The following is a 14,679-nucleotide window of genomic DNA, read 5'->3' on the forward strand; positions in this document are numbered from 1 at the left end:
GAATGCTTAATGGATTCTCCAAAGAGCTGTTTGGTAGGCCTTTAGAAGAGTAAAGTACTGGGCACTAGTTAATGATTACTTGCGTGTGAAATGACTTGATTATTAATTTGACGTCATTTAGAAAGTAATCGGAGGTTCACTGCTATTGCTGGACTAGTTTTCAGCTATTCATTTCTTGTAAATTCCGTGGCTGGGTATCAGCGAGCATCATCAGGTAGTTGTTTAATTAGATATTTAATATTTAATTAAATATGTAAATAGAAATATTTGAATTAAATACATTACAATTTAAATGTTTGGGCCAGTAAGATTTAGTTTGAAATGTTTTTGAAAGAACACACACAAAAAAAAAAAACATGAAATATAACAATTTTAACATATATATATATAAAATTCTCTCTGTGATGGCAATATTATATATTTTATTACATGATCCTTTAGAATCCATTCTAATATGCTGATCTGCTGCTCAGGAATTATTTCTTATTATTATCAATGTTGAAATATTGGTAAGATGATGCTTAATATGTTTGTGGAAGCCATGTTTCAGTTTTTCAGGATTCTTTGATGGATTGAAACAGCATTTATTTGAAATATACCTTTTGTAACATTCTTAATGTTTTTACTGTCACTTTCAATCAATTTAATGGGTCTTTGAATAAAACTATACATTTCTAACAGTCTTAAAACAATTATACCCCACACTTTTGGAGAGTATTATGCATTCTATACATCTTTGAATTTCTTAAAAGTTTGCAATCAATTAGCACTATATTTAAAATTGTGCTTCTTTTATGAACAAATACATTTATAGATGTGGAACTCAAACTATGATTAAGGAAATATTTTTCATAAATATTAAATCCTTTCATTAATTAATCACATGAAACACATTGTGTTAAATTTAATATAATTATCTGTTTTACGAATTCCTGAAGATTCCTTTATGCAGATCTGTATTTTGGTCACTGGCTTTATCTTTGGCATCGCTGACAGTGACAGACATCATTCCTACAATATGACTCAAATGTTACAGGAAAGATAAATCAATTCCAGTAAACAAAGATTTCCCCCTTGACCAACATGCAGTGTGATGAAAAACAGGAAAGATAGTATATTAACTAAATAAATGTTTTCCTTGTAGCAAAAGTGTGGTTGGTTGAGGAGTAGTTGTTGAAAAAAAGCACCATTATTTAACCATCTTATCTTGCCTACAGCCATGCCACAAACATAAATCATCACTTGATTTCCCAGTACCCTTAAAGAATCAAATAAAAAAGGAAAAGCAGGTGCCAAAACTGAGCTAAGAAAAGCCTCCGACTAAAAATGAAACAGTTGGGGGTTGTCATTAAAGACCAATCTCATTCTAACAGGTTTCAAAATGACATTTCTTTCTCTCGTTCTTGTGCTCTTCGGTGTAGGGTTGTAAAAAAAAAGCATTATTCATTCATCAATAACACTATTCCTACACAGTCCAGACAGTGTAAAGTGAAACATGAAAGTTAAATGGTGTGAAAATGCATTGCATGATTCTTCAATGAAAACTGTATTGATTCTGACAATTAGTCATTGACATTTATTATGATTAAAAACGCATGAAATTATTTCCAAACAGAAACACCGAAACTGAAATTCGTTGTTATTTAGCTGTAAAACCAATCTGAAAATACTGATTATTTAATAACCAATTAATCAAATTTATTTAATAATCATCACTCAAATAAAACTGATTTGTATATATTAAATTACATATAAGCTAGTTTTTATATCAAGAAATTTTGGTGTATCTCTAATAACTATAATATAGGGCTGACAAATGATTAATCGCATCTAAAATAAAAGTTTGTTTTTACATGATATTTGGGTGTGTACGGTGTAAATAAATAAACACATAGGCTACATGTATATATTTTGATATTTCTACATATGCATGCGTGTGTGTTGTGTGTTTGTGTATATATATATATATATATATATATATATATATATATTAGTGCTGTCAAAATTAGCGCGTTAACGCATTCGATTAATTTGAAATATTTAACGCGTTAAAAAAAAATAACGCAATTAACGCGGTTGCAGTTTTTTTTATTTCCAGTTGTGGCCTATGTGTGTTAAACGTGCAAAGAAATATGGATAAGACCAAGGAAGGACTTTTAGACGGAAAGTTTCAGTATAAAACTCTGCCGGATTACTCTTCAGTCTGCCACAAGAAACATTACTCTTCATTCAGTCTGCCACAAGAAACAGCAACATTAAAATCATGAACTCAAATGTCATTGTTTAAAAAAAAAAAAAAACAATGACTGTAACAGTGCGTAAATCAGACCTTTCTGTAACGCTAAGTATTTTTTGTACACAGTGCCGCGAACTGTCAATCACTCCTGTATGCGTGCATCACTCGCAGCTGCAGCAACTTGCGCTCTCTCTCTTCATCAAGCTTTAAAACAAAAAGGGGACAAAAAGATCATATTGTCTTTGTGCATAGGCTATAGATTAATTAGATAAATGAATATCTAAATTTGTGCCTTGCCGTCTACGGTATTTTTTTAGAATTTAGAAAAAAGATGCTGCAGCCAATGAACAGCCAGCGGGGGCTGCAGGACGACTCAACCTCCGCAGACAGTTTTTAATGTTTATCAAACAATAAATACTCAAGATTTTGCTTTAGTATAACTCACAACGAGTTTCACACACCTTCTCCGGCCACGTTGAGTTGTTGACACTTAACAGTGGGAAAAGCGACACATGCGCTATTCACTTGTATAACTTAAGGGTGAATGGGTAATGTAGTTTCTGCTCTGGGTGGGATGAATTAGGAAGCTTGCATTGTGAAGGGCGCTCTGAAAATCGAAAGTGCAGGTAAAAGATTAAAACCTCTATTAAAACAGATGTCCAAATGAGCGTACCGGTACGCTACAAGCACGTTCTGGGCGCACGGAGAGGTGGCGGTACGCTCAGCTCAAGAGCTATATTTGGAAGTGACGGTACTGAGTACCTGTGCGTACTGGCCCACTTAAAGCACTGGCAATGACTATACTTTGGAATTTTTTTGCAGTCCACTTAGAATTCAACATGGAAATCATTTTTGTTTTTTATTGGCATCGATTGTTTTGAAATTCAAATGGTACTTACATGCCTGTGTTTTTATTTCTGTAATAAATATGGCTTTCAAGCCAACAGTTAATTTGGAGGATATTGATGGTTTATTGCAGGTATGTTGTTTCCATGAGAAAATCTGTGTTACAAGTTAAACAAAAATTCCAATAAACAATCATATTTTGAATTTAAATAGTTTCTTTGTCTTGAGTTTACATGAATTATTTACATTTTACATTTACATATCCAAAAAGTTTCAGTCTTTTAATTGCGATTAAAAAAATTGTGCGATTAATTAGTTAATTTTTTTTAATCGATTGACAGCACTAATATATATATATATATATATATATATATATATATATATATATATATATATATATATATATGTATATGTATATATATATATATGTATGTATGTATGTATATATATATATATATATTGTGACGAGTCAGCTGCCTCCTCCCTGATTGTCACCGGCACCCCGTCCTAAATCGCCGCCCTTCACCAGGCTCCCGACTGGAGTGGGTGTGAGAGGAGGGGCGCTGGACGAGTCAGGGCTGGCGGCGTGTGATGGGGCACACCTGAAGGAAGTGGAGCCTCATTACCGCCGCTGGTTAAAAGCCCAACGCGCCTCTCCTCAGGAGACCGGTCTCTTCCCCGTGCATGCACACTGGTGTCCTCGTGGGTCCAGGAAGGGTGCGTTGAGGGACTCCCGCGCCACCAAGACGTGAGCTGCCGGACCCGCGATCCGGATGGGAACCACACCCGTATACACGGCCGACGGGCCAGGATGCCGGGCCGTCCATCCCCTACCAGCGCCGCGGCCAACGAGAGAGACGCGGCCGCTAGGAGAAGCCGCCGCCCCTCGCGCCCCGGACCAAGGAGGGGAGCGTGTGCGGCCGCCGGACTCCGCCCCTTGCCTGGACCCTTCCTTGATGAACACTGCCCGACCTACACAAATCCCGCAGCACGACGAGGACACCAGATTCCCTGTTATTTTGGACACTTTCCCCCTTTGGCCACTTTTATTCCCTTTGTTTTATGATTTCTGTTAATAAAAGCCTCTCCGAGGCCTGACGCCACGCCCACTGTGTCTGTCTTGTGCTCCTCGCGTGACACTATATATATATATATATACACACACACATAGGCCTTATATTTATTTACTGTTTAATAAAAATAGTTAATTATAGATAGCTGATAAGTCTATGGCAAAATCTGGTATAGATTCAAACGTACCCCAGAACCCCAAGGTGCTGATTTGGCCTAGACAGTGACGCAGTTCCACCCCCACTACACCGGCTCGCCTAGCAAACACTCTTCCTCTGAGCTTCCAGTCCTTTCAGCCACAGCTCAATATCAGACCAGGAAATATCACCGAAGAGGCTCGACAGCAATTATCCTCATTATTGTTACAATCAATCAACCAACGCAAAGTAACTGTCATGCCTAAATGAGAGAAGGTGAGGTAGTCCCGGAAAAGACCAATCCAAATTTTGACTCTGAAAGAATGCAGGCGCTCCCCAAAGAAGATGTTGTTAGGAACACAAAGCCTGATGTTAGTCACAGAGAGCAAAGGCCTGGATAAATGAAGTAATTGTGTGATGCTACCTCTGCAGCTTAGTTCCCACTCGAGACAGGATAAACTGAGACAGGATGGGAAGTCCATATTTGGTCTTTTTAGTCTAACTATACTGGGATAATGAGGGGTTATCGGAACTCTTTGGTACATGATTTACAGTCTCCAAGTCCAAGTATACATTACCTATCAAAAATTTGAAATCAGTAAATGTTTCTTTTACGAAATTATTTTATCCAGCATTAAATTGATTGCAAGTGATTTATGATATTACAAAAAAATATTTTTTTTTAAAAAACCTTCAAAGGGACATGAAGAGCTGTAGAAAGCTAAGAAAAGCACTAAATTGTACTCACACTATTTAGGAATAACAGCATCTATCCTATATCCTCTTTATTAACTCGGCCTGTCAAGTCATAGTGAATTCAAATATATTAATTTGTCTACAGAAGCACATATCAAGCTTACATTGATTTCAGAACTCAGTATATACTGTATCTTAACAGATCTCTCATGATATGATTTCTTTAATTACAACTGCATACATCAAATTAAATTTTTGCTAATGGATTCCCTTCTGATTAAAGCATACATATTCAGATATAGCTGTCAATGCTCTCAATTTCATAATCCCTCAATTCGCTGCAGCCATGCCATTATTCCTGTCCATAATGAGCAGTACAGACACAACATCGATATTTTAATAAACCATAAATTAGAGAGCTGTAATTAAGCGATTCTGTGTTTAAATTATGTGAGGCCTCTATCACTTCTGAGAGGATCTGTGTTAAAAATGGAGAGTCCAAAAGACTTTAAAAGACATAATTTATATGCAACAACACCCTTAATATCTACAAAAGTCCCCCACGGTGGTCTCCGGCCAGGCTCGGCACCAAAATGATGTAATCGCACAGAGGATCCGATTTACTTTGGCTCCTTGTTGAATTACTTTTTCAAAGACTACATCATAGAAATTCTAGATGTGCAGCGGAGAAACATATATACTTCTTTTTTTTCAATAAAATCATTACACGCAGGCCCTTTAACGCTTTCTGATATCAGTTTGAGATCTTAGCATTACAAGACTCAGGTTTCTCACTCCGTCTTTGTTCTCACGGTGTCCATTGAGCTTCAATCGAATGCAAATGTCTAAATATAAGCTTCAAATGACAGCAGGATTAAGGTGTAATGAAGGGTAGTTTTCCGATTAGCGTCAGCGTTGCTTCTCGCGGTACATTCCTTTTAGCTGATGAACACGTCAGTGTTAGCGTGTTTCTTTTCCTCCTAGCTGGTTTATCTGGAATAAACCTGACTAACAAATAGCAAATCAATATAAATTGGATGTTGCAGATTCTGACCTAAATGGGCCCTCAAATGCTAGACATATGTAAGATTTAAAAATAAGCATTTCATTTGATATTTTGCAGCACAATTCCAACGGGACAGATGCTAACGTGGAGAGGTCATGTGACATGCCTTCAGCTTAAAAAAACCATGAGCAAAACCTTCACCAAAATACAACCCAGGCTACATTAGATACAAGTTTACTTGTCCATGATGATCACAATGTGTGTTGTAATTTATTGGCTGTCAAGAACAAGAATATATACTGTATTTAGAAACAAGACAAGTCAGTTTTTCCAAAAGAAAGCTGTGGGATCTGACCACATCACAGCATTATCCAAACACATGGCAATATTAATCCTTAGTGTAAACTATGGGTAAGTGAAACAAAAGTCTGAAGTCAGAAGAGCTGAGAAAAAAATTGTATAATAGTGCCACCTAATGGTAATGAGCTTCTCTTTGTTACCATAAACTGTTCTCAAGCTTAGCACAAAATCACAGATCAGACATCATCATTAATAAAACCACTCTGTGGTTTTTATGTTTGATATAACACCAGAGTGAAATAATGCATCTACCATAACCATACTAGAATTATCACATTCACAACAATTTTAAAGAAACCTTAAATCAGCTTTCAGCATTGAGATGCTTCAGAGACATTGAAGTCCTAAGAAACATCACATATGCAGAGGCTGAAGGACGTACCTCTGGTTGAACATTCCTCTGAAGTTGTAATTGGCTCCATAGTTGGGAATGGGTTTGGGGTCCAGGGGTCTGTAGATAGCTGGCTCCCCTCGCTTCATGGCCAAGCCATTCAACTCCACTGTAGGAGTGATGCTGCCTGCAAAAAGGAAATAGATGGATCATATTGAATAAAATGACAAATATTTTATCATCCTTCATTTGTCTACGTTTTCTTAAAAAAATTAACAAAAAAAACAAGAAAAAGTGCAAACAAATGCTCAAACTCTAACTGGCTGCCTTACAATACCACCCTGGACCCCTGCTGAATGTATGATTTTTTTGTATGAAATTAGCGGTGTGCAAGACTAGTCAACTAGTTAACAAACTGTTACTGCTGTCATTCACTGCAGGATCAGAGCACTCAGAAGACAAGCAAAACATGTCAGTGTCTTTGTTTTGTCTCAAGATGCACACCAGTGATGTTTTTTCTAAGGCTCGTTAATAAAAAAAATAAAAGTGAAAAGTGAAAGTGATGTGACATTCAGCCAAGTATGGTGACACATACTCAGAATTTGTGCTCTGCATTTAACCCATCCGAAGTGCACACACACAGAGCAGTGAACACACACACACACACACACACTGTGAACACACACCCGGAGCAGTGGGCAGCCATTTATGCTGCGGCGCCCGGGGAGCAGTTGGGGGTTCGATGCCTTGCTCAAGGGCACCTAAGTTGTGGTATTGAAGGTGGAGAGAGAGCTGTTCATGCACTCCCCCCACCAACAATTCCTGCCGGCCCAGGACTCAAACTCACAACCCTTCGATTGGGAGCCCGACTCTCTAACCATTAGGCCACGAACTTGTCCTAACTGAACCATGGCCTAATCTTGTTTTAGTTTAAGACCTGTCTGTGAAACCAGGATATACAGGTGCATCTTAATAAATGAGAAAGTTGTGGAAAAGTTCATTTATTTCAGTAATTCAACTCAAATTGTGAAAATCGTGTATTAAATAAATGCAATGCACACAGACTGAAGTAGTTTAAGTCTTTGGTTCTTTTAATCGTGATGGTTTTGGCTCACAATTAAATAAAAACCCACCAATTCAAATCTCAACAAATTACAATATTACAATAAGACCACAAAAAAAATGTTGAATTGTTGGCCTTCTGGAAAGTATGTTCATTTCCTAGTTGTTACTGATAGATTCTCTCTGGGGTTCAGGTCTGGTGAGTTTGCTGGCCAGTCAAGCACACCAAAACCATGGTTATTTAACCAACTTTTGGTGCTTTTGGCAGTGTGGGCAGGTGCCAAATCCTGCTGGAAAATAAAATCAGCATCTTCAAAAAGCTGGTCAGCAGAAGGAAGCATGAAGTGCTCCAAAATGTCTTTGTAAACGGGTACAGTGACTTTGGTTTTCAAAAAACACGAAGGACCAACACCAGCAGATGACTTTGCACCCCATATCATCACAGACTGAGGAAACTTAACATTGGCTTCAAGCAACTTGGGCTATGAGCTTCTCCACCCTTCCTCCAGACTTTAGGACCTTGGTTTCCAAATGAAATGTAAAACTTGCTCTCATCTGAAAAGAGGAGTTAGGACCACTGGGCAAGAGTCCAGTTCTTCTTCTCCTTAGCCCAGGTAAGACTCCTCTGACATTGTCTGCGGTTCAGGAGTGGCTTTACAAGAGGAATACGACAACTGTACACAAATACCTTCACACGTCTGTATGCTTTGACCCCAGGTTCAGTCCATTCCTTGTGAAGTTCACTCAAATTCTTGAATCAATTTTTCTTGACAATCCTCATAAGGCTGTGGTTCTCTCAGTTGGTTGTGCATCTTTTTCTTCCACACTTTTTGTTCCACTCAACTTTCTGTTAACATGCTTGGATACAGCACTCGGTGAACAGCCAGCTTATTTCGCAATGAGTGTTAGTGGCTCCTTGTGAATGGTGTCAATGAAGCCCCTTTCACACTGCACGTCGGACCCGCAATATTCCCGTAACATTGCCTGGTCGCCTTCTGTGTGAAAGCAACCACGTCCCGGAATTGATTACCGAATTGAACCCGGGTCGGGGACCTAGTAACATTGCGGTAATCGATACGGAACGAGCGCTGTGTGAACAAAAGCCAGATCTAATTCCGTATCGAAGTGATGACGCGCGTTATCGCGCGACTCTTTTACCGGCTGTTTTGAAGGAAGATCAACACTCGTGACGAAAACATATGTGCAAACTGTAATGAAGCAGAGATCAGTTAGTTCCTCACTTTCCGCGCTGACGCCGAGATTGTTTGCTTGCTTCAGTTAAAGTATAACGTGCCAAGCGTTGTCGATTCGTACATTACACGTCACGCGCTGATGTCACGTGTCGTTACGGGATCTTCAAGGGTTGTGTGTGAAAGCACGCACATATACCGGGTCATCACTGGCAGTGTGAAAGTGCCAAATCTAGCGACCAGGGAACAATTACAGGAACACTTTACCCCTGTATTTGCCGGAATGGCAGTGTGAAAGGGGCTTGATTGTCTTCTGGACAACTGTCAGATCAGCAGTCTTCCCCATGATTTTGTAGCCTTGTGAACCAAACTGAGAGACCATTTTGAAGGCTCAGGATACCTCTGCAGGTGTTTGAGCTGATTAGCTGATTGGCATGTCACCATATTCTAATTTGTTGAGATAGTGAATTGGTGGGGTTTTCTTAAATGTGGGCCAAAATCATCACAATGAAAAGAACCAAAGACTTAAACTACTTCGGTCTGTGTGCAATTCATTTATTTAATACACAAGTTTCACAATTTGAGTTGAATAACTGAAATAAATTAACTTTTCCACGACATTCTAATTTATTGAGATGCACCTGTAGGAGTTAAGCATTTTCAGTTGGTGGACCTATAATACCACACTTTACAAAAAGCTGCTGTAATTTACTGCATATTACTCTTGGTCATAGTGTGTCCCTGTGCCATGTTGGTACCTGGGTTGCTGTTGCTGTCGGCTTTAGGTGAGCGAGGAGGAGGCCGGGGGAGAACGCTCTCCGTCAGGGCCTCGGTAGCTGCACAGTGCTGGGCCTTTTTGATGCTGCTGCCTTCTGACTCCCATATCTGGTTCCCCAAGCACAGCTGCACCGTGAAGATCTGCACACACAATCCAGCAGGACAGCTAGGCTGATTGCTTTCTAGACTATAACAGTGAAAGTTTTCTACTTAAAACTACTAAAATTACTTCAACTCAGACCAATATTTTATGTCCATGTATGTATTTATTTGCCAAGTAGCCATGTAATAAGTGGAAAGAAATTTAAAATCAGCAACATTTTTTCGTAAATAAAAACTTTCGAGATAATAAAAGATCCTGATCGCACTGTCAGGTTTTATTTTGCAATAAAGACTGTACATTATCCTTTACTTAATAAGTTTTGTAACAGCTTTTTGCCAGTAATAGACCTACTTTTCCAAGAAGATCTAAAACAGTCAACTGAGGGACTTTCTTGATAAGACATGATTTGAGTGCTTTCAAGACAAATATTTCTTGAACTGTCTTTTTAAATATTTAGAATAAAAAATGTCATAAATTACATTAAATGTAATATATGCAGTCTAATTTTTGCTCTTTGACCCTTTTTAAAGTTTAAAATCAAACTGAATTTCATTTATAGAACATTTAGCATTCAAAATGTAGCGACAGTGATGATGACATCATTTGCATACTGAAATATGATTGCACATACTTTATCTTTCTTGCATTTATTTAACCATTTATAACCACATTTATCCCATATGTTAATTATTGTGAGCTCAGTTTCATGACAGGAGCAAAGTATTGCTTGGGCAGCATGTCAGTTAATGAGCCTAAGCTTAAAACAAACTTTTACATTATTCTTTCCTGCCTACTGGTATTTCTTTCAGGATGTACACAGCTAATAAATGTATCATGAAGTTAAGGATGTATTTTTCCATTAGTTTTTATTTACAATACCTTAGCATGTGCTGGCCCTTTCTCATTCAGCAGCTTGTATTGAGGTTGAATCCTGTTGAAACGGGCTAACTCATTCACCAAACACATGGGAGTTTTCTCTTTAGGGTTTGCCATGTATTCTTGAGGAGGGCCTGTCAGAAAGAGAGACAACTTAAACACATGCAAGAATGAACAAATGCATTTCAGGTTTTTCAATGTATTATAGATATGAGTCCAAAACAGCATATACTAGCATTCAAACATGTGGAGTCCTTAAGATTTATTTTAAAAGAAATAAAATTTTCATTCCACAAAGATGCATTCAATTCTGTCAAAGCATTTAATCAAGTTGTTTTAAAGCTGTATGATGTTCTGAAGCATGTTGTTAATCAGTTGATGGTAGCCACTGATTTCCATAAACATAAAAATAAAATAAAAACTAGGCAAGTCAATGGGTACCGTCAACTGTTTGGTTACCAACATTCTACAAAATATCTTCTTTTGTATTGAACAATAGAAATAAATTCATATAGGTTTGGAACAAGTGGAGGGGGAGTAAATGATGACAATCTTCATTTATGGGTGAACTATACATTTTCAGTAAAGACCTTTATATTGTTGCAAAAGATTTCTATTTCAAATAAATATTGTTCTTTTGAACTCACAATTCATTAAAGAATACTAAAGAAAAAAAATGTCTCACAGTTTCCACAAAAGATATGAAACAATCATTTTCAAAATAAATAAATAAATAATAATAATAATAATAAAAACTAATGGTTTCTGAAGGATCAATGTGACACTAAAGACTGGAGTAATGATGCTAAAAATTTTAGTTTCGTTTTTTTTGTTAGCCATAATATAAATATTTTAAATTTTAAAATGTGTTAACACAAAACAGATATTTTAAACAAAAGTGATAATATTTGACAATTTATTACTGTTTTTCTACAGTATTTTGATCAAATAAAAAAAAGACTAGGCAAGCATAAAAGACTTCTTTAAAACATTTTAAGAACCGCAAACTTTTGATGCAAGTGTTTGTTTATATTTAAAAACAAACAAACAAACATATTTTCAAATACGTCAAACAATTTGCTTGTGCTTGTTTGTGCTGTTTATATTTAAAATAAATGGCACCTGGTTTCATATTTTGCTATCAATCTACAGTAAACATTTTTTAATGGTCCAAATGCTTTGGGCCCACTGTAATTGTTCATTCTGACATTTAATTATATTAAACTATTATTGTTATTAATTATATGTTAACTATTATGACTGATGTTTACAATACACTGGGTTATTCGATGTAGTTTGTTTAGATTAAGTGGAAAACAGAATCTGAGATAACACAACATACACTGTTTTTGAAATGGCATTAATGGACGCAGGACATCCATGGCAGCTTGTGTTAGCGGTTAAACAAGCATTACCACTATAAACGTTATAAACTACACTGGCTTGCATGTCAACAGCGTACCTGATGGGCTGGCTGGTACAGTGGAGTCCACAAAGCCAGGGGCAGGGCTGGGGCAGGTGGGCGTTGTGGCTGGCACTGTGCCATTGATGGTGGGCTGCAGACCCAGAGCTCCTGGACTGGGCTTGGCCACAGCGGGCGCAACAGCGGTCAGGCCAGGTCCAGACAAGGGGGCTGATGTCTGCACTTTCACTTGAGCCATGCTCTATCGCTGTTAAAACAACATGATTTAACATGAAACAATCTTTATCAACATCAACCATTTAGGCTGCAGTATTGCAAACTACATGCAAAATTTATTTTCCAGTGCTTTACAGGACAGACATGGTCAAGGCCTGGATAAGCCAAGCAGCACATTATTTTATAAAACAGACAGGGCTTGAACTTTTTTTTTTTTTTACTCAAAGTTATAATAACATTTATTGTAGACAGGATGTCATATCATTATTTTGTCTAAATCATAGTAGTCAAACAGAAATACTGCTCTGACAAAGTGCAACACAAAAGAATACTTTCGAAATAGTAAGGTAGGTGTATTCAAACTCAACAACTACTTAAATAGATAAATAGTAAAATATGACTGTATAGATGCTGCGGTGAACTAAACCCAAAACTAAAACAACTATTATATCATTGATATAATAATAAAATACAAACCTAAGATTTAAACATAAAAACTTGGCAATCAAAATAAAACAAGCTCTAAAGGTGAAATCAACTTTAATTTTTTTTAAATAAGTTGGAATACTAAAATGAAAAACTAAAACTGAAATAAAAATAAATAGAAATGAAAATAAAAGGGTGTGAAATTACTAGAACTAAAATTAATATGCAAACAAAAAATACAGGATAATTTATTTATATGTATATATATGAAGAAATCCTATAATATTTTATATTTTATTATATTATATATATTATATCATTCTAAAATAACACTGCTATATTTGTGAGAAATGTGATGAATATTCTATGAGCTCTTGATCCGGTGACAACTCAGAAATTGTTTAATAAAAGGATTTGATATGTTCATGTTTGATTTTATATGTCCATGTCAAGTGTTTGCCAAGAGTTATATAATATATATTATATAATTAAAAAAAACATTCTGGCCAGCGAAATTCAATGACTTTTTTTTTTGTCTTTCATAGTTCCAGTATAAGGGTGTTTAAAAAAAAATGAATGAATGAAAATATACCCAATTAAACCCTCTGTATGTGACTACAGAAAAACATAAATTTAGTATTTTTGTTTACCTGTAGTCACTTACAGGAACAATAAAAATGTATTATACAAACTTCCTTGACTTTTACAATAATCGTAAGGATTTGAATCACTTCCATGGCCACTCACTCTTTTTAAATCTCCTGTTATTTCAATAATTCCTGTACCATAATCCTTCACACTAAAAAGCATAAAATGCAATGCATGACATCAACCATTAAACCCAGTGTAACAGATGATGGACTGGAAGCAAGTCAGTATCAAGCCAGTGGAGTGACATTTGACCACTAGGACCCATCATGGAGTTTATTAGTGCAGTGGATGAGAAGACAGCTTTCTTTGTGAACCTGACTCTCAAAAGTGAGGACACTCTGTTTTCACAGTTATGCCTATGTCTATGTCTATCTATGCACACTCACTGGTGTTGTCATTTTCTTAGTTCTCTCATGATTATCAAGACGCGATGCTGGGATTTATTACAGTCCTTTAAACATTGAAATCAACTCGAACCCTAATCTGTGTTGTGGAACACAGCCTTCTCTCCAGCAGCTCACACACAGGCCACCGGTCTGAACTCAGCTGGGAATGTGCAGACATCATGGCTGAACGACTACATGCCCCTCACATCTCATCGATGCACGCCGCCTGTGCTGCCACCAAACAACCAAACGACAGAACGCAGTCTCAAGTGCAGTCCTGAATCCATCGCTACTTCAAACCACAACGCATTTAATAATAATAGTTTACCTTCGTCCAGGGCCAGACCCCAGTTACACCTCCAACATTGGCAAACACTAAAGAGAACTGATGGTTCTAGGAACAAACCAACATGTGAACAACATGTGCTTTTCCAAAAATAGCCCACTTGAAAGACGGCACGGCACTGCTACGTGATTTATGTTTTAAATTTATATTTAGTACAGGATTTTGTCAATTTTGTACTTAGTTCTTCGATAATGGCGAAAAGAGTGCACCCCTCCTCTGTCGCACAGATGGTACAGCTCGGCTTCCTGATACCGACTTTTTAAAACGTATTATATATTTATTATTTACAGAGCATACACTCTGATAATAAACATACGTATAATATATATATATATATATATATATATATATATATATATATATATATATATATATATATATATATTTTGTTTTTAAAGATATATTTAATATTCATTGAATAGTATAATCTATATTAACATTATATATATATATATTTTTTTTTTTTGAATGGATATTTCTAAGCATTCTAAAATATAACTTTATAAATAACTACAAATATTTATCCATATAATATTAAGC

The 14,679-nt window shown here is 36.6% G+C and overlaps 1 protein-coding gene across 1 annotated transcript in view; it reads right to left on the reverse strand.

Annotated features, from left to right (window-relative positions):
• LOC128013660 (double-stranded RNA-binding protein Staufen homolog 2) overlaps positions 1-14,378 on the reverse strand; it is a 117,457-nt gene extending 103,079 nt beyond the window's left edge. Inside the window, exons 1-5 of the mRNA XM_052596787.1 lie at positions 14,122-14,378; positions 12,154-12,361; positions 10,695-10,825; positions 9,694-9,853; positions 6,735-6,870 (exon numbers count right to left, since the gene is read on the reverse strand). Of these exons, the coding sequence (XP_052452747.1) occupies positions 6,735-6,870; positions 9,694-9,853; positions 10,695-10,825; positions 12,154-12,352 (626 nt within the window). The 5' untranslated portion in view covers positions 12,353-12,361; positions 14,122-14,378. The remainder of the gene's footprint in view (positions 1-6,734; positions 6,871-9,693; positions 9,854-10,694; positions 10,826-12,153; positions 12,362-14,121) is intronic.
• Between the last annotated feature and the right edge of the window lie 301 nt (positions 14,379-14,679).

The sequence above is a fragment of the Carassius gibelio genome, chromosome B24 (genome assembly GCF_023724105.1).
Source record: "Carassius gibelio isolate Cgi1373 ecotype wild population from Czech Republic chromosome B24, carGib1.2-hapl.c, whole genome shotgun sequence".
NCBI lineage: Eukaryota > Metazoa > Chordata > Actinopteri > Cypriniformes > Cyprinidae > Carassius > Carassius gibelio.